At 38.6% G+C, this 23,974-nt stretch overlaps 1 protein-coding gene across 5 annotated transcripts in view; it reads left to right on the top strand.

Moving 5' to 3' along the window:
* Positions 1-23,974, top strand: part of NTN4 (netrin 4) — a 130,345-nt gene that overhangs the window by 91,151 nt on the left and 15,220 nt on the right. For 2 of the 5 annotated variants that reach the window (XM_013963986.2, XM_005680465.3), the window contains exons 6-7: positions 21,506-21,719; positions 22,179-22,294. In XM_013963986.2, the coding sequence (XP_013819440.2) occupies positions 21,506-21,719; positions 22,179-22,294 (330 nt within the window). Of the gene's footprint in view, positions 1-21,505; positions 21,720-22,178; positions 22,307-23,974 lie in introns of all 5 variants that reach the window. The other 3 variants (XM_013963984.2, XM_013963983.2, XM_013963985.2) reach the window with 3 other exon arrangements.

The raw sequence follows: 23,974 nt of genomic DNA, 5'->3' as shown, positions 1-23,974 counted from the left end.
TTGACATGAATCAGCCACGGGTGTACATGAGTTCTTCTCCTTTGCTTTTAAGCTTCTCTTCTTTTTTCAGCTATTTGTAAGGCCTCCTCAGACAACCATTTCACCTTTTTGCGTTTCTTTTTCTTGAGGATGGTCTTGATCACTGCCTCCTTACAATGTCATGAACCTCTGTCCATAGTTCTTCAGGCAGTCTATCACATCTAATCTCTTGAATCTATTTGTCACTTCCACTGTGTAATCTTAAGGGATTTGATTTAGGTCATTCCTGAATGGTCTAGTGGTTTTCCCTGCTTTCTTCAATTTAAGTCTGAATTTGGCAATAAGCAGTTCATGATTTGAGCCACAGTCAGCTCCCAGTCTTGTTTTTGCTGACTTTACAGGGCTTCTCCATCTTTGGCTGCAAAGAATATAATTAATCTGATTTTGGTATTGACCATCTGGTGATGTGTATATGTAGAGTCTTCTCTTGTGTTGTTGGAAGAGGGTGTTTGCTATGACCAGTGCATTTTCTTGGCAAAACTCTATTAACCTTTGCCCCACTTCACTCTGTACTCCAAGGCCAAATTTGCCTGTTACTCCAGGTATCTCTTGATTTACTACTTTCGTATTCCAGTCCCCTATTATGAAAAGGACATCTTTTCTGGGTGTTAGTTCTAAAAGGTCTTGTAGGTCTTCATAAAAGCATTCAAATTCTTCTTCTTCAGCATTACTGATTGGGGCATAGAGTTGGATTACTTTGATATTGAAAAGTTTGCCTTGGAAATGAACAGAGATCATTCTGTCATTTTTGAGATTGCATCCAAGTACTGCATTTCGGACTCTTGTTGTTTATGATGGCTACTCCATCTCTTCTAAGGAATTCTTGCCCATGGTAGTAGATATAATGGTCATCTGAGTTAAACTCACCCATTCTAGTCCATTTTAGTTTGCTGATTCCTAAAATGTTGATGTTCACTCTTGCCATCTCCTGTTTGACCACTTCCAATTTGCCTTGATTCATGGACCCAACATTCCAGGTTCCTATACAGTATTGCTCTTTAATATTAAATAGGCCTGGGCAATTATAATCTATTGGATGGCCATCAATGATGTATCAAAATCCTTCTCTCCTTTATTTCCTAGCTTATGTCTTTTCAGGAGTTGGAACTATTGAAAACCTGAAACAGCAGTCCAAAGTTTATTAGAAGTGTAAAAATCAAAGTGCAGTTTAGCCGAAGAAACACTCATTGAGTGTCTCCTCTACAGTAGGTATTGTGCTAAGCACTGGATCTGTAAAGATGAAGAGGTCTTCCCTAAAGGATCTTATATCCTCGATGGGGAGAAATTTATTGTAATAGATCATTTCAATACACTGTGGTGTGGTGATGATGTAATAGTAGTGGTTGACATTTATTGAGTGCCTGCTCTTTTCTGTTCACTGTTCAAAGGGTTCTATAGGTATCAACTCATTTATCTTTCACAAAAGCATTTTCATGTAGGTAATATTATTGTCCCCTATTATATGAAGAAAGTGCAATGAAAGTGATGCACGAAGTGCCTTAAGGAGAGTTTGAGGGTGGTGTGAAGGCATAAGGGGAGACTTCCTTGAAGAGATGTCTTCAATATTTCTTTGGTGACTGTTTTTATTTTTCCCTCTTAAAGTGCCAAAACACAAAGTTTGTCCTACTTTCTAATCAATGATTGCCTCTGTTGCCTTTAATGAGGTGATCTGAATGAATTGATGTTATTCCTCCTTGCAGAATCTATTGTACATTTAATAGAATATTTACCTGGGCACATTAGTTCATTCAACAAATAATAATAACATTGCTCTTGGGACTCTATTCACAGTTAGGTAACTAGTTCCCTGCCAGATAAGCCAAGGACTTATTGGTTCCATGGATGTTCTAGGCTTTTTTTCCCTCCTAACAAACACCATGCTAAATACTATGGTCCTTGTGTGTAAACTTTTAGTTACTGGCCATAAATTCTCCAAACCTGAATAAACAGGGCCCCAAGCCAACTCTACTAGCCAATAGATTTATTCCTGTGAGAAATTAAATCATCTCTATTCTCACTTCCTCTTTACTTTAACCTTAACTAGAGTCACCTGTGGGACCCAAATAACCAACTACACATTTTCATAGCCAAGAAATCTCTTCTGAGGATTTTAGAGATGTTTTTTTTTTTTTTTTAAACTAGAAGGGATCATTGAAACTGAATTTATTTCTACAACTTAGAAAAAAATTTTATTTTAGGACAGTGCATTTAAGGTCTGTAAACACAAGGGACATTGTGAATCTCTCCAGATGAATTTAGGGTTGAGAATAAAATGGAGGCACAAACTAGTTGTTAAGATACAGGAAGAATCTATCACTGTGACCTGAGACATGGTGGAGAATTCTGTCTTTGTTCTAAAACAGCAGTTTCTTCTAAAGTAACTCACTTGAAATCCTTAAAGTCACTTATGTGCCTTTGGTAGCCTGTAACCTCAATAGATTTTCCTATGGCAGGCCTATTAAAAATATGAGAATAACCCTACTAGACAGTGGTGTGCTGTCTTTTTAGTGGGGAGGAAGCCCTGATTTGCAGCACTGCTCAGTTCTATTATTTAAATATTCCTACCATGACCAATTTCAAGCCACCAGGCTTTTTTTTTTAAGTCAGAAACTCAGATTCTAAACCAAAAGTAGAATGGTTTCTTTCCTTTGAACAAAGTCTTGCCTCCACTTTCACAGTACCCTTATCTTATCTCAAGCACTGTTGCTATCTAGTCATTGGTTCCCAAACCTGTATGTGGATCAGAATCACTTGGTGGGAGGTATGGGAGGAAGGAGATATATATATAATTTAGAGCTGATTCACTTTGCTGTACAATAGAAACTAGCACAACATTGTAAAGCAACTATATACCCCAACAAAAATTAATCAAAAATAAAAAAAAAGAATCATTTGAGAAGGCTTGTTTATTTTTGAGATTAGTTGTCAGTTGCTTCATTTGCTATAATATTTTCCCATTCTGAAGGCTGTCTTTTCACCTTGCTTATAGTTTCCTTTGTTGTGAAAAAGCTTTTAAGTTTAATTAGGTCCCATTTGTTTATTTTTGCTTTTATTTCCAATATTTTAGGAAGTGGGTCATAGAGGATCCTGCTGTGATGTATGTTGGAGAGTGTTTTGCCTATGTTCTCCTCTAGGAGTTTTATAGTTTCTGGTCTTACGTTTAGATCTTCAATCAATTTTGAGTTTATTTTTGTGTATGGTGTTAGAAACCATGAAAAGATGCTCAACATCACTCATTATCAGAGAAATGCAAATCAAAACCACAATGAGGTACCATTTCACGCCAGTCAGAATGGCTGCGATCCAAAAGTCTACAAGCAATAAATGCTGGAGAGGGTGTGGAGAAAAGGGAACCCTCTTACACTGTTGGTGGGAATGCAAACTAGTACAGCCACTACGGAGAACAGTGTGGAGATTCCTTAAAAAACTGGAAATTGAACTGCCTTATGACCCAGCAATCCCACTGCTGGGCATACACACCGAGGAAACCAGAAATGAAAGAGACACGTGTACCCCAATGTTCATCGCAGCACTGTTTATAATAGCCAGGACATGGAAGCAACCTAGATGTCCATCAGCAGACGAATGGATAAGAAAGCTGTGGTACATATACACAGTGGAGTATTACTCAGCCATTAAAAAGAATACATTTGAATCAGTTCTCATGAGGTGGATGACACTGGAGCCTATTATACAGAGTGAAGTAAGCCAGAAAGAAAAACACCAATACAGTGTACTCACACATATATATGGAATTTAGAAAGATGGTAACAATAACCCTGTATGCAAGACAGCAAAAGAGACACAGATGTATAGAACAGTCTTTTGGACTGTGTGGGAGAAGGCGAGGGTGGGATGATTTGGGAGAATGGCATTGAAACATGTATAATATCATATATGAAATGAATCGCCAGTCCAAGTTTGATCCATGATACAGGATGCTTGGGGCTGGTGCACTGGGATGACCCAGAGGGATGGTACGGGGAGGTAGGAGGGAGGGGGGTTCAGGATGGGGAACACGTATACCTGTGGCGGATTCATGTTGATGTATGGCAAAACCAATACAATATTGTAAAGTAATTAACCTCCAATTTAAATAAATAAATTTATATTTAAAAAAAGGCTTGTTGAAATATGAAATCCCAGAGTCCTGCCCTAGGTCTATTGAATCAGAATCTCCAACAGGAGTGGTGACAGAAATTTGTAGCCTCATTGGTGATTCTAATTCAGCCTTCTGGTCTCCAGGTTAGCATCGATAGCACTACACATGCTATTCCTATTTCCAGGATGAACTCTCTTCACTTTCATTCTTGGACCAAAGGTTTTGAGCTAATTATCATCTATAACTTAGTCTACTCACTGAATTAGCCATATCTCTGATGGAAAATTCTAAAGGATTACTAAAACTCTGGCTAGACATGTTTTCCTAACTCAGTGATAGATATGAATGCTGATAAGCACTCGTTCAGTTATCTTCTCGCACTTAAGAATGTCTCACTCAGAATCTTTGCCTTTCTCCAACAAAATTTCTGGAAGAATTTTAAGATGTCTGTTTTTCATAAAACAATTTCAAAATAAATACCTAGCAATTCTGTTCAGAGACACACACACCCATTCATAGTATACAGATTTATTTACCATAAATACCTCATACTTTAAACTGAATTGTTATAGTGAGACTGGAATTTATAATAAAATTAGTTTACCACCACATTGACATTTTACTTTTACTTCTATATTACATATTCCAGAAGTAGCATTAAACTATTATGTTATGTTGGCATTTAAATGATTATTGAATCCAGTACTTCATGAAGTCCCATCCTTCCCCCTTCTCTGTTCTTTTAACACCACAAGATATGTTAAATGTTCGATGCGTGGGAAATTGATTGCATGTGGAATATTGACAGCTAGTCCATGACATTTTTCTATAGACAATTCCCCTTACTTTAGTGGGACATGTGGTTTAAAATAGATGTTTGAAGAAAAGTTTTGTAGAATAGCATTAGTTCTCTTTTTGGGAAACAGTTATTTTATAATAAATGAACTGACTTTTATGTCAAGATATATTTTTACCTATTGCACACTCTCTTTCCACCTTTAAAGAAAAATCAGCGAATGGAAAAGAAAGTAGAACTCATTCTCGGTCAAACTAAACAACCGCTTGAAAAACTGACATGCCCTTCCTTCCTCCCTGCTGGGACAAAATAAATGTAGTCAACTGCCTTTAGCAGAGAGTGAATAAAAATAAACTTAGTCCCTCTGCCCTAAACCCCAAACCAAATGTTTACCAAGATACTGTCTGGTTACTTGGTTACCATTACCCTATGTAGCCAACTATCTTTGTAAAGAATGAGTTTTATCATCCATTCAAATCTCTTTTGTGTCTTCTTGCCTTTTTTTTTTTTTTGGCTTTCTTCTTTCTGGCTTAGATGAAAACTGTTCAGCTGATAGAAATACAAGTGCCTTGAATGGGAACTATTTTGCCACAGACCATCTTTCCATCCTTTACAGTCCTATTCAGACATCACCTTCTCATCATGGTCCCAAGAAGATTCACAAGAATCACTCTTTGCTTGTACTCCTGTTTAACAAGTATTTCATTCTCCCTCTGGCATAGTTATTCTTTACCTTCAAATTGTCTTTGAAGTAAAATTGTTAATCAAATCCAGACTACCTTACCACAGTATTACCTTCCATTTTTCATTCTTGTACCTGTATTCCAGTCCATCTCAGAAAAGAATTGTTCCCCAAGGGTATTGACATAGATTCCAGGAGTAGCTTAGTGGGTTTTTTCTTTGAAACTGTAGTTTTAGCAAAGCCACATGAGTTTATCTTATGTTGTATAAACAACACAGACATCTTTGTTTTATTTTGGAAGCAACTGTGAATGATTCTAGCATAGAATCAATATGAAGTAACTGTTTTTGAAAATGAAACTTTAAATAGAACAGTGACTTGGCAATAAGAGTTGGGAAACTTTAATCTCAGTTTTAAAAAAATCTAGGATGTAAAACCAGAATGTTAAGTAGTCAAAGAGATAGATAAAATGCATATATATATATATATATATATATATATATATAGTAATAATCATACTAGGACTATCCTTTAAAAGATTAAATAACATTAAAATTCACTGTCAAAAGGAGATATTTTATGAACTGATAAATATAAAAGTCAGTCAAATTTGGGAAGAGAAATGGGAGAGGTCATTTGTTGCTGTTCAGTTACTCAGTCAGGTCCAACTGTTTGCGATCCCATGGACTACAGCACACCAAGCTTTGCTGTCCTTCACACCATCGGCCAGAGCTTGCTCAAACCCATGTACATCAAGTTGGTGATGCCATCCAACCATCTCATCCTCTGTCGTTCCCTTCTCATCCTGCCTTCAATCTTTCCCAGCATCAGGGTCTTTCCTAATGAGTCAGCTCTTAGCATCATGTGGCCAAAGTATTGGAGCTTCAGCTTCAGCATCAGTCCTTCCAATGAACATTCAGGACTGATTTCCTTTAGGATGGACTGGTTGGATCTCCTTGCAGTCCAAGGGACTCTCAAGAGTCTTCTCCAACACCACAGTTCAAAAGCATCAGTTCTTCAATGCTCAGCCTTCTTTATGGTCCAACTCTCACATCCATACATGACTAATGGAAAAACCATAGCTTTGACTAGACAGACCTTTGTTGGCAAAGTAATGTCTCTGTGTTTTAATATGCTGTCTAGGTTTACCATAGCTTTTCTTCCAAGGAGCAAGTGTCTTTTAATTTCATGGCTGCAGTCACCATCTGCAGTGATTTTGGAGCCCAAGAAAATAAAGTCTGTCACTGTTTTCATTGTTTCCCCATCTATTTGCCATGAAATGATGGGACCAGATTCCATGATCTTAGTTTTCTGAATGTTGAGTTTTAAGCCAGCCTTTTTACTCTCCTCTTTCACCTTCATCAAGAGGCTCTTTAGTTCTTCTTTGCTTTCTGTCATAAGGGTGGTGTCATCTACATATCTGAGGTTATTGATATTTCTCCTGGCAGTCTTGAGTCCAGCTTGTGTTTCATCCAGTCCAGCATTTTGCATGATGTACTCTGCATATAAGTTAAATAAGCAGGGTGACAATATACAACCTTGATGTACTCTTTTCCCAATTTGGAACCAGTCCGTTGTTCTCTAAAATGTCTCTAGGACAATTCACTGAATAAATAAATAATATGCTATTTTGCATTTGATGAGAAGAAGCATTATATAATCAAGCAAACAATGATAAAATATTTAAACTCTCAGAAAACCTCAACAAAATTAGACAGGCTATAAAGAAGAGAACTAGCATTTGTTGAGTGGCTACTATAGGTCAGACACTGTGCTGGGCAGTTTACCTAAGTTTTCCCATTTGGCAATCTTTATGAGTTGGGTGGTATCTACTGTATTTCATAAATGAGGATATCAAGGCTTAAATTGACTATATAACTTGTCCAAGTTCACACAACTGATCAGCACAGAGATTTGAACTCAGGTTTATCTGTTCCCAAAGACTTTGATCCAAAGACCTGTTAAGATCCAAAGAACTTGATTCCACACCACATTGTGACCTAGTTGATGAAAACAAAAAGAGTAAACAAAGGCAGATAGAATCAGAAATTATATATGTATACTTATATTCTTGGACCTTAAGAACTGCATTTATCTTAAACTTAGTATAACAAAGGTGAAGGTAAATGGAGAGAGTTTCAAATAGACCAACAAAAGAATCAGGAAAAGAGATACTAATAAATAAACATGGAAGAGAATAAATATTCTCAGATCAATGAGGAAACTGTTCAGGGAGAATACAACAACTTTTTACATATACTTGAAAGGTATAAAGGTACATAAGTGTAAGTCGCTCAGTTGTGTCTGGACTGTTTGCAACCCCATGGACTATATAGTCTGTGGAATTCTCCAGGCCAGAATACTAGACTGGGTAGCCTTTCCCTTCTCCAGGGGATCTTCCCAACCCAGAGATTGAACCCAGGTCTCCCACATTGCAGGAGGATTCTTTACCAGCTTACATAGGGAGTGGCAAAAAAGAACTGAATTTCCTAGAACAAAGAGTCATAATTAGATATAATTGGTTGAAAGTGAGGAAAGGAATTTCAGATTGATTAATATGAAAAAAATATTTTGCTGCCAGTGAGAGGATTTATGGGTGGGGAATGTCTCCCACAGAGTTAGAATAAAGAACTTTTCTTACAAATAATAAATAATATTACTTGACTGAGTGACTCATTAAATGTAGGACGCAGTCTTGCACTCATGCAGGGAACAGCCTCGCTCTAGGAAGATTTAGAATATTCTCTTCTATTTGGCCATTTCCATTTTTTATGAATTTGTTCTGCTTGTTCTGTTTCTAATATCTTAGTGTTACTAAAAACCTGTAAAAGAAATAGTATGAGCCTTTTAGGAGGTTCTTGAAAACATAAAATAATTTCCTGATTGTTGCTCACTAAGAGGCACATTCATTCAATAGAGATTGAGTAAGTCCTAAGAATGGGTCAGTCAGTAGGTTTTGGGGAATACAGAGATGAAAAGACATGGCCTCTACCTTCTAGGCCTTCACAGTATCCTATAGAGATGGCAGTGAGGTGAAAAATCATAATGAAATTACACTGGAGACCAGAAGACCATGAATCATTCAGTTCAGTTCAGTTCAGTTGCTCAATCATGTCTGACTCTTTGCAACCCCATGAATCGCAGCATGCCAGGTCTCCCTGTCCATCACCAACTCCCAGAGTTCACTCAGACTCACGCCCATCGAGTCAGTGATGCCATCCAGCCATCTCATCCTCGGTCATTCCCTTCTTCTCCTGCCCCCAATCCCTCCCAGCATCAGAGTCTTTTCCAATGAGTCAACTCTTCTCATGAGGTGGCCAAAGTACTGGAGTTTCACCTTCAGCATCATTCCTTCCAAAGAAATCCCAGGGCTGATCTCATTAAGAATGGATTGGTTGGATCTCCTTGCAGTAAAAGGGACTCTCAAGAGTCTTCTCCAACACCACAGTTCAAAAGCATCAATTCTTCGGCGCTCAGCCTTCTTCACAGTCCCAACTCTCACATCCATACATGACTACCAGAAAAACCATAGCTGTGACTAGGTGGACCTTAGTCTGCAAAGTAATGTCTCTGCTTTTGAATATGCTATCTAGGTTGGTCATAACTTTTCTTCCAAGGAGTAAGCGTCTTTTAATTTCATGGCTGCAAACACCATCTTCAGTGATTTTGGAGCCCCCAGAAATAAAGTCTGACACTGTTTCCACTGTTTCACCATCTATTTCCCATGAAGTGATGGGACTAGATGCCATGATCTTCATTTTCTGAATGTTGAGGTTTAAGCCAACTTTTTCACTCTCCTCTTTCACTTTCATCAAGAGGCTTTTAGTTCCTCTTCACTTTCTGCCATAAGGGTGGTGTCATCTGCATATCTGAGGTTATTGATATTTCTCCCGATAATCTTGATTCCAGCTTGTGCTTCTTCCAGCCCAGCATTTCTCATGATGTACTCTGCATATAAGTTAAATAAGCAGGATGACAATATACAGCCTTGACGTACTCCTTTTCCCATTTTGAACCCGTCTGTTGTTCCATGTCCAGTTGTAACTGTTGCTTCCTGACCTGCATACAGGTTTCTCAAGAGGCAGGTCAGGTGGTCTGGTATTCCCATCTTTCAGAATTTTCCACAGTTTATTGTGATCTACACAGTCAAAGGTATTGGCATAGTCAATAAAGCAGAAATAGATATTTTTCTGGAACTCTCTTGCTTTTTCGATGATCCAGCAAATGTTGGCAATTTGATCTCTAGTTCCTCTGCCTTTTCTAAGACCAGCTGAACATCAGGATGTTCACAGTTCACGTATTGCTGAAGCCTGGCTTGGAGAATTTTGAGCATTCCTTTACTAGCGTGTGAGATGAGTGCAATTGTGCGGTAGTTTGAGCATTCTTTGGCATTGCCTTTCTTCGGGATTGGAATGAAAACTGACCTTTATTAACTGAGTATAATTAACCCATTTTATAAAAACTCAACACACATTTACCCAGTGCCTGTCATGTGACTGGTCTATCCTATTCATGGTACAAACAAGAAAACAAGAATCCCTAACTCCATGTTAACAAGCTATAAAAAAAATTTACCCAAGTAAATGTGTAAATTAAAAACTGCATTAAGGGGAAAAAAACTACATTAAGTATTAATAAGGAAGGGGTACCATGACAGTCTAGCAGGGGCTATAAATGGAGTCCATAGGGATTCTTTCTTCAAAGGAAAAAGGAGTTAGAGATGACTAAGTAGATGGTACTTGAGTGGACTGGGAATACAGAAGGCTGTCTTCAACAAAAAGACAATGGTGTATAATCTAACGAAATTCTCCAAATACAGTGTCCAAAACTGTACCAAAAAGTTTTGCCATAGTAAAATTTGTCTATACACCCAAAAGTACTTCCTTCAACTTTAACTAAAGTAGCAACCCGGGAATATAAAATCAGCTATTTAGTTCTCTAAGATCTCTTAGATATACCCAGAAATAAATAGGAACTGGCTTAGTTACAACTAGTAAACAGGAAAGGAATGATACAGAAATCAAACTGAGGGTCTGAGCAGTGGTCATATAGTAAAGCATTAAAAATAAACAGCCTAGGGACTTCTCTGCCAATCCAGTGGTTAAGATACTGCAGGAGGCATTACAGGGGGTATGGACTGACCCTTGGTAGGGGAACTAAGATCCTGAATACTGCACAGCATGGCCAAAAATAAATACATAAATAAGTAAATAAAATAAGAATCCAGTGGGATTATATCCAAACAATTCAATTCCAAAAATAAATAAATAAAGGGCATGACTTTTGTATTTATTTGCATTACTCATTTAAAAGCTTATAGAAGACAGATAGGAAATATATTTAAATACCTTCCATTTATTTTTAAAAGCCATTCAATAGAGGCAAGAATGGATAAATCTCAGGCATAAATGAATCTCTATCTTTTGTGTGGGATGTACAATTCAGGAGACATTGCATTTTAGTAACTGATAGGCAAAATAATCTAAATCTTAATTTAGATTATTTTCTTATTAAGTTTATTCTAGTGTAATTTTTTAAATGAACATATACCTTGAATATTGCGGAACTAGCTATCTTTGAACACAATGTGTATAACACTTAAAAAGTGAATAGAAACATGCTCCTTAGGAGAATAAAGGGGTAAAACATATTTTCTTTGAGTAAAATTCATGTACAAATTTTTTGTTTATTTTTTATAGCTATCCATCCACTAGCAAAAAAAATAGTTGATAGTAGAAGGGGAAAATAATGTCAAAAAAATAGACAACTTCATTTTATCTAATGCTTAACTTCACACTTCATATAGTAGTGACAGTTCATACTGTGTCCTGTTTGGAGCTGCATCTCAAAGTCATTTCCTGTTCCTTCTAAGAACCTTGGCAGGAAGCTGGGCAACTTTTGAAATGACTTTGGTATTAGAAATTCCCCATCAGAAATTCTGTAGGGCCTTGGCCTTTTCAGGAGAAAACAATGTTGGGAGGCTGGAAGGTGCTACTGAAGGCATGGTTGCTGAGCAGTGGTGAAAAGGCTTCACGAGCAGCTTCTTTCCCAGCCGAGAGCCTTGACCTTGGAGTTCTGTTTTTAGAAAAGCTAAATCAGGAGCAAATACTTCCAGGGTATTTTTCTCCCAGTGTAAATTTTACTAACAAAATGGCAAAAGCTAGAGCCATCAGGTGATACTAAAAAGTCCTGACAATTTTAAAAAAGGTGAGATGCTAAACTCAGCAGGTGGTTTCTGTGGTTCCCAAGGTGGTTCCCACACTTGGCATCCTGGATCACTCTTTGAGTGAATGATATGTAGACTCATTGAGCTGCAGTGAAAATGGGAATAAAGGTGAAAAGGCAGCAGTGGTCTCCACCACCAAAGGCTTTAGCAACCCCATCAGAATAAAGGGAGCCATGGCTCTTCAGTTATGTTCCTGGCCATTCTGTATCCATGTTGACATGCTTATTATATTCATGCAGATTGATAGCTGTAACTCTTGTCCTACATTCCATTGTAGGGTATCTCCCTAATAAGCAGCAGGACCGTAGATAATACCCTACTTTTTCTCAACATACTTTGATCCACAAAATAAGAGTAATAGCTGATTAATTTTCTTTTAAACAGAGAAGGGAACATGTAACAGGGTGAGTAACCTATAGGACTTAGGTTAGTCAATAAAGCTGTTTGCCGCCGGTTCCTCCCAGATGCAAAGCAAGGAATTTCAGCCTGTTTTGAAAGCCAGTTAGATAATTAATTTCCTTAAAAAGACACATATCTTTAATGAGGCAGTTTTTATTCTTTTCTCTGTGTTTCCATGCACCCTGGTCTTCCTCTGTTCTAACACTTAATTCCCTGGTGGCTCACTGGTAAAGAACCCATCTGTAGTGCAGGAGACATGGGAAGATCCCCTGGAGAAGGAACTGGCAACCCACTCTAGTATTCTTGTTTGGAAAATCCCATGAAAAGAGGACCCTGGAGGGCTACAGTCCATGGGGTCTCAAAGCTGGACTTGACTTAGCGACTAAACAATTATTTATTTGCATATCTCTTTGAAGAGATAAGGAGAAAGGAACGGCACCCCACTCCAGTACTCTTGCCTGGCAAATCCCATGGATGGAGGAGCCTGGTAGGCTGTAGTCCATGGGGTCGCTGAGAGTAGGACACGACTGAGCGACTTCACTTTCACTTTTCACTTTCATGCGTTGGAGAAGGAAATGGCAACCCACTCCAGTGTTCTTGCCTGGAGAATCCCAGGGACGGGGGAGCCGTCTATGGGTCGCACAGAGTCAGACACAACTGAAGCAACCTAGCAGCAGCAGCAGCTGAAGAGATATAACTCTCTATTTGTCTTTGTATCTTCATCTCCTAGCATAGTTCATGTTAACACCAAGGCTCAATAACTCTTTGGTAAAGGTTTGATGAATAAATGAATAAATGGTGGACATTTAAAGCCAGTATGTTTCATGCAGATAACAAGGACAGTGATTACCTAATCATATGATGCCACTAAATGCCTGAAACATTGCTACATATATACATTATCTCATTTAATCCTCAAAGAAACAACTCTGTAGCATAGGTATTATTACTCTTCTTTCATGAATGAGAAAATTGAGACTTGAGGGGGTTAATTTCACAGTTATATAAGGGGTAGGGGTAAGCCACATAACCAGAATTTGAACTCTTAATCTGACTCTAGGTTTTTGCCCTTACCAACTCTATTAGATTGTCTTTGTATTGTAGGTAATATCTTCCTGAGACATTACAGATACTTTCCAAACAGTTGTATTTATCGTCAGCCTTTGTGATTGAAACAGATATTAGTTTCAGAGCCTATATATACACAAGGTTATTTAAAAAGTGTTCATCCATTGTTCTATTTGTGGTTACCTTTTCTAAGAAAAAAACAGCCTTATTTCCTCACTCTTGTCTGTAACATGCTCTGTGGAGGGACAATACATCACAAAATAGATGTGGTGCTACTAATACGTATCTGTAAATAAGATCTGTACAACATTTAGCAATTATCTAAATTCATTATTTGAAGGAAAATTGTTGTGAAATCTTTTGTGAAGTACTCGTTTTCCTCTGTCTCATCTGTTCTGGAAGTTTTGTGTTACTGTGTCATGTTTTCTTATAATAGGACATACCAGACAGAACATACTGTTTAAAATAAGTTGTTTTCATTATTAAAGAAATCTGTGACAATAATGAGGAATTAAAATGACATTTTTAAATAATTTTGCTTTGTCAATATGGTTGTATGAGAGCAGCCTAGGGTGAATTTTCTTTTGGGAGGTAGTGGTATTAATACTTATTCCAGTAATAGTTTGCTACCTAGATAGGCCACATAGCCCCTAAATAGTGGGTTAGCCAAAAAGTTCATTCAGGGTTTTGTAGAAGATGTTACAAAAAAAAACCTGAACGAACTTTTTGGCCAACCCAGTGTATCTGGTTACTACTCAAAGCACCATTTTGGCTGTTGGGAACAGTTTACCACAGCTGAATACCCACCAAATGATAATGAAACTAATAATTAAAACTAGAATAATAGTATATGGTATTAGTTCAATCTCTACTATTGGGTTTTATGTCTAACAAGGAGAAGACAAAACTGATGTCAAGGGTTTATGTCACTCTGGGTTCTATTTTTTGGAAAAAATTTGTATATTTGGCTGCTCTAGGTCTTAGTTGTGGCCTGTGAACTCTTAGTTGCAGCATGTGGGGTCTTCCCAGACCAGTGATCAAACACATGTCTTTAGCATTGGCAAGTGGATTCTTTACCACTGAACCACCAGGAAAGCCCCCTTGGTTTTAATTTGATATTCACCATAATGAATGCATAAAATGTAAGTGTTTGGGTTGACTTTTAGAGTCAACAATTAGTAAGTTATTGATTTACAACAATTAGTAAATTACTGATTCTAAAATTCAAGCCAAGCACTTACTGTTTATGTTGGAAGATCATAACTTGAACCAGAATCTAAGAAGAACTGTCCCTCCTCCTCCCAAACAAGGAGAAAATATACTTCCATTTTGGAAGAAAATAAGAAATGTAGATTATGTATGTAACAGATATTGCTTGCCATAGAGGCTTCAGGAGATAGGTATGCAAGGCGAGCCTCAGTGTGCAGTCTGAAAATGTATGCCATGAAAGGTGTCAGGGGCTTTGGCCTGGAGCTAATTCTGCATAGTTTCCAAATGGTATTTTTATCTTTTAATTATGTGAAAAGTCACATTGACAGAAATCCACTAGCACGTGGAGAATCACATTCTTCTCTGGCCATTCCTGAATTGTGTGTAGGTTTTAAAATATATGGCAGTACAGAGAGGTCAAATCCTAGACAGGACTGGATTTTTCCCTCAGAGTAAAAGATAGTGGTGGTAGTGGTGGAATACCATATAATACAATAGGTGAGTCCTGCCTTGTCTTTCTTCTGGTCCCCTGTCTGCTGTCAAGAACTAAGTTGACTTAACTGAGTGATACAGTAGCTATTGGTTTAGTCACCTCAAAATGATGAAATGTTTCTATTGGATTTGGGGATTTAATTAAAACATCTTCACATAGCATTTTGATACTTTCATGTTACATACTGTATAATCTCTCCAAATTATTTAATTAAAAACAAACGAAAAATCAAAAATACTTTTCTATCAAGAGAAAATGCCTAATGTTTTCATAACAAAATCCAACCAAAAGAAAAAATATCAGGGGATTTAATGTCAGCAATCACCATAACTGTATGAACCGAAATAAAGTTGGTCTCCTGAAAAACTCAGTGTTTTAGAGGTAGAATGTTTACTTTTCTCCTTGCATTAGATGTTTTTTTTAAATCTTCTAATAATTATTCTTCTAAATTCTGGATATCTTTAAGAGCCAAAAATACCAAATCAGTGCCTGGGAGTCTGTTCAGTATTTAACACACAGTAAGTGCTCATTAAATGTCTATTGAATAAATGAACAGATAAATAAATGCTGCCTTAAACAAACACACACACTGTTATCTTTTCAAGCAATGTCTATTATGGTGTTTTCCTCTGCTGCCCTTTGTAAATAGCTTTTTCATCACTGCCTTTTAATTCAAATAAACAGTCTTATGTTGAGTAGCCAGAATCTGCTATTTGCTAGCTGCCTGTTAAGTCCTAGGGACATATGCTATGACTCATTTAATTCTTAATACAACCTGGTAAAATAGAAATGTGAGGCTCATAAAGATTAAAAAATTAGCTTGGAGTTGAACCTAAGTCTCTCCACTGAAGACTTCAGGGGGTAGGTGAGGGAAACCCATGCTCACCTTCAAGGAATTTACATACTGGTTGGTCAGAGAAAAGTAGACACCTGACTGTCTGAAATGCAAAGTAGAAGTGAGCAGAGCTATAACAATGCTATTTTTAAATGCACTAAGAGGTTTCAAATAAAGGATGAAATCATATTCAACTATGTTGAAATAGGGAATGATTTCTAAGGTAAACTTGCCCATTAGATGGATAAATGGAATGGCTGCTTTGGGCTTCATACTTGGTGGGGTGGGAGGGGGTTGCAGCAGGAAGGGTGCTGCACCTTTTCTGAATATCACTGAATTTCAACCGTGAGGTTCTGTCTTTATAAGAAAGATGCAAACAGGGTTCCTACCATGAGCACTTCCACTACTCCAAATCGTTGAATCATTTTGACCATGGCCTTCCAGAGACAACCTTTAGGGTTGATACTTGAATAGATCTTAAAGGATGTGTAGAATTTTGAAAAATAGATGTAGGAGAAAATATTTCCCTATTGGGATTCATAAAGGTACAAAAGCAGGAAAGATTGGGGTTCCACTTGATTAGAATAAAGGCTAACTCCAAGAATTCATCTCATTCAATTACAATAAGGGCTATATGCAAGAGAGTAATGAGAGGTTAAACTAGGAAAGTGGGCTAGGGCCATAGTATGAAGGAAATTAAATATTTGACTAAGGGGTAGTTGTGTTTTGTAAACTACAAATACTTCATCAGTTCAGTTCAGTTCAGTTTAGTTGCTCAGTCGTGTCCGACACTTTGTGACCCCATGAATCGCAGCACACCAGGCCTCCCTGTCCATCATCGTCTCCCAGAGTTCACTCAGACTCACGTCCATTGAGTCGGTGATGCCATCCAGCCATCTCATCCTCGGTCGTCCCCTTTTCCTCCTGCCCCCAATCCCTCCCAGCATCAGAGTCTTTTCCAGTGAGTCAACTCTTCTCATGAGGTGGCCAAAGTACTGGAGTTTCAGCTTTAGCATCATTCCTTCCAAAGAAATCCCAGGGTTGATCTCCTTCAGAACGGACTGGTTGGATCTCCTTGCAGTAAAAGGGACTCTCAAGAGTCCTCTCCAACACCACAGTTCAAAAGCATCAATTTTTCGGCGCTCAGCCTTCTTCACAGTCCAACTCTCATATCCATACATGACCACAAGAAAAACCATAGCCTTGACTAGATGGACCTTAGTCGGCAAAGTAATGTCTCTGCTTTTGAATATGTAATCTAGGTTGGTCATAACTTTTCTTCCAAGGAGTAAGCGTCTTTTAATTTCATGGCTGCAATCACCATCTGCAGTGATTTTGGATCCCAAAAAATAAACATTAGAATTATTAACTAACACATGTTGGTTGAGTGAGCAAATAAATAAATAGTCCCAAGAAGATAATTTATACCTTTTGCTTTTAAAAAGGGCAATATTCCATGTTCTTATTTTATTGGTTCTCAACCAAGGAGAGCATAAGAGAGGAAAGGAAGGGTATGTTTCACAGATACAACATATATAGAATTTTTGCAGACTTCTCACATTCCTGCTGGTTTGAAAACTACTACCCTAGTGATTATAGGCTTAACAAAATGAAGGAGATCTAAACAGAATGCTGCTGCTGCTGCTAAGTTGCTTCAGTTGTGTCCGACTCTGTGCGACCCCCTATTCAGCAGCCCACCAGGCTCCCCCATCCCTGGGATTCTCCAGGCAAGAACACTGGAGTGAGTTGCCATTTCCTTCTCCAATGCATGAAAGTGAAAAGTGAAAGTGAAGTCCCTCAGTCGTGTCTGACTCTTAGCGACCCCATGGACTGCAGCCTACCAGGCTCCTCCGCCCATGGGATTTTCCAAGCAAGAGTACTGGAGTGGGTTGCCATTGTCTTCTCTGCTGAACAGAATATTATACCATTAATACCTCCATTTCTTCAGATCCTGTTCTTCCAAGTCACCAATGCCCTCCTGTGTGACAGCATTACTGTCCTATTATATATCTTATGTGACTTACACATTCTGCTTTGTTTGACATTGTTAATCACTTGAAACTTTCTCACCCTTTGGTTTCCATAATGACACCTACTTGATTCTTCTCCCTTTCTATCTGGTCCTTATCTGCTTCATGAGTTACTGCTCCTCCACTTTCTGGACTATGTGGGTGTTCACCAGTGTTCCACTTTGGTTATCTTCTTACTCTGTATACTATCTCTGGGATATCTCATCCAGTAGTCCTAGTTTCAATTCCCATCTGCTGACAATTCTCAATTATTATTATTATTATTATTATATTAGATTATTATTTCCAGTTGCTTGGTATAACTTACTGGGCTTCCCTGGTGGCTCAGATGGTGAAGATTCCACCTGCAATGTGGGAGACCTGGGTTCGATCACTGAGTTGGGAAGATGCCCTGAAGGAGGGCATGGCAATTCACTCTAGTATTCTTGCCTGGAGAATACCCATGAACAGAGGAGCCTGGTAGGCTACAGTCCATGGGGTCACAAAGATTTGGACATGACTGAGCAGCTAAGCACATACATACACAGTATAACTTATTAGTGTATTCTTCAGACATCTCAATATGTCTAACCCTGAACTCATCTTTTTCTCTCTCTCTTCCTTGTCTCCGCCCCAACATGGATTCACCTACCCCAGCCTGCCCTATTCATTTTCATAAACTGGAAACCTTAAAATCATCCTCAGTTTCTGTTGTCCCTTAACAATGCATTCTTCCTCATCATCCATCCCCTGAATGCTAGCAATTCAATATTTAAAAAGTTTTTCATATCCAACCTTTTCTCCTGTTCCTTCATCTGCTGTCTTAGTTCAGTTCCTTGTTTTCTCTCATTTGTTTGGTTTCCCTGATATCAGCCCCTCCCTACTGTAGTCTCTTTATGATGTCACCAAAGTGAAGTGAAAGTGAAGTTGCTCAGTCGTGTCCAACTCTTAGCGACCCCATGGACTGCAGCCTACCAGGCTCCTCCATCCATGGGATTTTCCAGGCAAGAGTACTGGAGTGGGGTGCCATCACCTTCTCCGGAACATCTGACCTAAGCAGAGTCAATCAGAGCAAGAACAAAAGACAAGCTGAGGAAACTAGTGTGCATGATTCTTTATACCCATGAGACAAAATTCAGCTTCTTAGGTTAGGTTCTGCCACAGTCTGGCTCTAAACCTAACTCAACACTTTCCCTTCTGCCTCATCAGTTGGGAAGATCCCCTGGAGAAGGAAATGACAACCCACTCCAGTATTCTTGCCTGGAAAAATCCCATGGGCAGAGAAGCCTGGCAGGCTATAGTCCATGGAGTCACAGAGTCAGACATGACTTAGTGACTAAGCAGTAACAATGGTATCAATTCCAACTGCTTTCCCCTAAATGTACACTCTACACACACTAAATTTCTCACATTCCCCAAACAGGCCCTTTCACATATGACTCCCGCAGCCTGGAATGACCTTCATGTCAATTCTATAAATTCTTCTTTTTTTTTTTAATTTTACTTTATTTTACTTTACAATACCATATTGTTTGGGCATCTACTGTATTCCGGACTCTGTTCTGGAGTATAGAAAGCCAAAATAAGAAGATAAAGACGCTTCTGTCAATGAGTTCAGAGTCTAGTAATAAAGGAGACAGGCACATAAACAAATCATAATGATGCACTGTGATACACACAAAATAGAAATACATACAAAGAACAGAGGCAGTGTAGAAGAAAGAGTGGTTAACTATCTGGAAGGCGTGAAACAAGGAAGCTGAAACTGTCACAGCATTGTTAGTCGGCTATTGCATATGTGCTAAGTTGTGCCCACTAGGCTTCTCTGTCCATAGGGCTGAGGAGAAGGACTCTTGATTAATATAAAGACCTTGCAGAAATGGTGATTATAGATTCTAGTCTGTCTAGAGCTGTCTTAGCCTATACAGGCTGTTATAACAAAATATCATAGACTAGGTGGCTTAAGGGCTTTCCAGATGGCTCGGTGGTAAAGAATCCATCTGCCAAAGCAGGAGCCACAGGGTACACATGTTCAGTCCCTGGGTGGGGAAGATCCCCTGGAGGAGGAAATGGCAAAACACTCCAGTATTCTTGCCTGGAGAATCTCAGGGAGAGAGGAGTCTGGCAGGCTACAGTCCGCAGGGTTAACAAAGAGTTGGATACAACTGAAGCGACTTAGCAGACAGGCAGGCAGGTGGCTTAAACATAAACATTTATTTCTCACAGTTCTGGAGGTTTAAGTCTGCAATATGATGCCAGCCATGACCCGGTTTTGGTGAGAGCTCTCTTTCAGATCGCAGACTGCCAACTTCTGTTTTTGCCTCACATCCTTCACGAGAAAGAGAGCTCTGTGCTCTTTGTCCCTTATAAGGGCACCAATCTCATCTCCCCTAAACTGTATCCTAAAGGCCTCCCACCTCTTGATACCATCACAGTGGGGATTAGGCTTCAACATGCAAATGTAGTGGGAAGGACACAAACATTCAGCCAGTCAAATCAAGCTTTCTTCCTATGCCACATCTGAACTCTCCTAATTGTACAGAACTGAAGAAACAACTAATCATTTTGTCCAAAGTCACTATAAATTCATGACTACTAATCTCAAAAGGTGCCCTTTATGCTGCTGGCAATTATACTTCACTTCCAAGTCTCTCAGTCACTTCCCCACTCCCATTCTTCGTCATCTATCTCACCTGATGACATAGCTTTCTATTTTATCCAGAAAACAAGCAGTCAGAAGAAAAGTCCCAGCTCCCACCGTGGCATTTATCCACTTTCTTGCATTTGTATCCACATGCTCTGCCTTCCATCTTATTACTATGAACTAATTATGCTTTTACCCAAGACTAACACCTCCTCTTCTACACCAAATCCCATCCTTTTATCCTTACCCAAGTATGCCCAAATATCCCTTTAAAAATTCTCCCATCTCTCTTTTACTGATCAATTTCCCCCTTTCTACTGGATCTTTTCCACCAACATCAAACCTGCTGTAATTTCCCCCATCTTAAAATGAACATAACAGACAAAAACTGTGTTCCTATCTCCAATTTAAGCTACCACCACATTTCTGTGCCCTTATAGAAAAGCTCTCAACAGCCCTGTCTGTGTTCATGCTCAAATTCCTCTACTCCTATTCTCTCCTGAGTTTTCTTCAATGAGGTGCACTACTCACTATTACACTGAAACTGCTCCTGTCATGGACACCAGTGGTCTTCATGCTGTCAGGTACAATGATCCATTCCTGCCTCTCATCTGCTTGGACTTACAGCATTTAACACAGTTGATGTTGCCCACCTCCTTGGAGCTTCGGCTTCCAGAACACCATGCATTCATGACTTTTTTTTCTTTCTCACTAACTGCTTCTTCTTTATCTTCTTTGCTTATTCATCCTCATCACGCCAGACAAAAAGCCATCCATGTTAATGCCTTTAATTTTATGATAAATTAGGTGGTTTAGCAGCAGATGTGCTTCTCTGATGATGTCTTCTTATCTGCAGTTTAATTAGCTTTCACTCGCTGAGCATACATGAAGTGGGTAAAGGAGGAGCCTCAGAGATGCTGTGTGGTGAGAGGAAACAGCTGGGGACCAGTCTCTACAGATAACCGGTTCACTCACTGGTGCTTCTGTGTCTTCTCTGTTGTAGTGTGTTCCTGTCATCCAGTTGGATCAGCTGTCCTTCCTTTCAGCTCCGTGACCTTCTGTGACCCCAGCAATGGTGACTGCCCTTGCAAGCCTGGGGTGGCAGGGCCACATTGTGAGAGGTGTATGGTGGGGTACTGGGGCTTCGGAGACTACGGCTGCCGGCCTTGTGACTGTGCGGGGAGCTGCGACCCTCATACAGGAGACTGCCTCAGCAGGTGAACAAGCATGGCCCTTGCTCTCGTCTCTGCGTCTTTCAGATTCTTTTGAAGATCTGATGGTGATCTGGAAAATTTCATGCCACTGGAGGAGCAAAGATGTAGTTTCACATCTCTTTAAAGAATTTTTGTCAAATTGCAGAGTCAAGTAAATTGTGCTTGCAAGATTCTAGAGATGGTCTGGTTCTGCAAGATGAATTATTCTTTTTAACAATAGGCCCTTTATGATACTATTTATTTCTGAAAAGTGAAAAGATAGGAAGATAGCTGACAAGGTTTGCTGCTGCTGCTGCTGCTAAGTCACTTCAGTCATGTCCGACTCTGTGCGACCCCATAGACGGCAGCCTACCAGGCTCCCCCATCCCTCGGATTTTTGACAAGGTTTAAATCTCTATATTCATTTCATTTAAGTTCTAAGAAATTCCTTAATACGTTCTTTATCATTTTCTATTTTATTAGCAGCACAGACATAGACTGGTATCATGAAGTTCCTGACTTCCATTCCATGCACAATAAGAGTGAGCCAACCTGGGAGTGGAAGGATGAGCAAGGATTTTCTGCACTTCGACATTCAGGTGGGACAAGAGGTATAATTGGAGATGATATTTCTGGGTCTGGTCTTGAGTAGCAGTGATCCATGACAAATCAGAGAACAGATTTTGGATCTTATAAGGGGAATGCTTTAGTTCTGAGGTTAACCAGGTAGTGAACCCCATAAGTATAAAACTATTAAATATAAAACAAGCTTTTTAAATTTTCTTACTGGTAGAATAATATAGTAGAAAAAACTATAATATATAGTTAGAGTAAAAAAATTGGAAAACACAAAATATCACAGTAAAAAAAATACCCAAATCTCACTATCCCACTCTTATTACTTTGGTGTGTTTCCTTCTCTATAAAATATACTGTTTTGATGGAAATGTACAGATTCATTTAAAGGAAAAATATTCTTACAGACCTAGTGTAACTCAGTATGTACAAAGCAAAAACTAGCTATGAATGCCTTATGTTTATAGCTTTGTTACAACGCTAAAACAAAAGTAATTTTATAAACTAAATATAAGCCAAATAAAACTAATAAAATTCATATTAGCAACATTAATTGAATATGAAAAATTATTTTTACTGAAGTCAAAACACTGTTTACTACATAAAGATGATTCTTTGAGCTTATCAAGTCTATACTACTCTTTCTTCTGATTCAGTTTTGCTGTGATATTTATCTGCTGTGTCATTTGAGGAGCATGCTGTAATATTGGTGTGAATACATAATTTCTGGGTTCATCCTGTCTGTATTCTTTTCTCATAGAAAATCAAGTGTTTCTATTTAGCACCAACTTACTTTTATCAAAAATACAAATGTGGACAAAAAATCTTGTCAGCATTTGGCTGTAAAGTGATCACCAAATCATCCAAATAAAACTTAAGTTTTAAAATATTTTTATTATTAAACATTACAAACACCAAAACTGTGATATGAACACCCATATGAACACCTTGTAATACTATCAAATCTTAATTTTGCAATAATTATGTGCTAAGTCACTTCAGTTGTGTCCAACTTTTTGCTACCCTATAAACTTAGCCCACCAGGGATTCTCCAAACAAGAATACTAGAGTGGGCTGCCATGTCCTCCTCTGGGGGGTCTTCCTGACTTAGGGATTGAACTCACATCTCTTGTGTCTCCTGGATTGGCAGATGGGTTCTTTACCACTAGTGCCACCTGGGAAGCCATATTTTCATTTAAATTATAAGCTATTACAGATACATTTGAAGCCCTAAGTGTACCAATCTACAAACTCAATTAGCCTTTCTTATGCCACAGAATAACCACTAGCCTAAATTTTGGTATTCACCATTCACTTTCATATTTTTACTATTTTACTATATATATAGTAAATAGTGAGCTTCCCTGGTGGCTCAGATGGTAAAGCATCAGCGTGCAATGCAGGAGACCCGGGTTTGATCCCTGGGTTGGGAAGATCACATGGAGAAATGGCAACCCACTCCAGTACTTGTGCCTGGAAAATTCCATGGACTGAGGAGCCTGATAGGCTACAGTCTATGGGGTCGCAAAGAGTCGGACACGGCTGAGCGACTTCACTTTCACAGTAAATATAATTAGTATATTATGTAATTAGTATATAATTGGTATATTATGTAATATTTTAAAAATCTTATGTACATGATAACTTACCTACCTCTTAAAATTATTTTTACTTAAATGTGTTCATTTTTTTAGATTTATCCA

This window comes from Capra hircus, chromosome 5, assembly GCF_001704415.2.
Source record: "Capra hircus breed San Clemente chromosome 5, ASM170441v1, whole genome shotgun sequence".
NCBI classification, from domain to species: Eukaryota; Metazoa; Chordata; class Mammalia; order Artiodactyla; family Bovidae; genus Capra; species Capra hircus.
The sequence above is the reverse complement of the archived record's forward strand: the minus strand, read 5'-3'. Positions and strand labels throughout refer to the sequence as shown.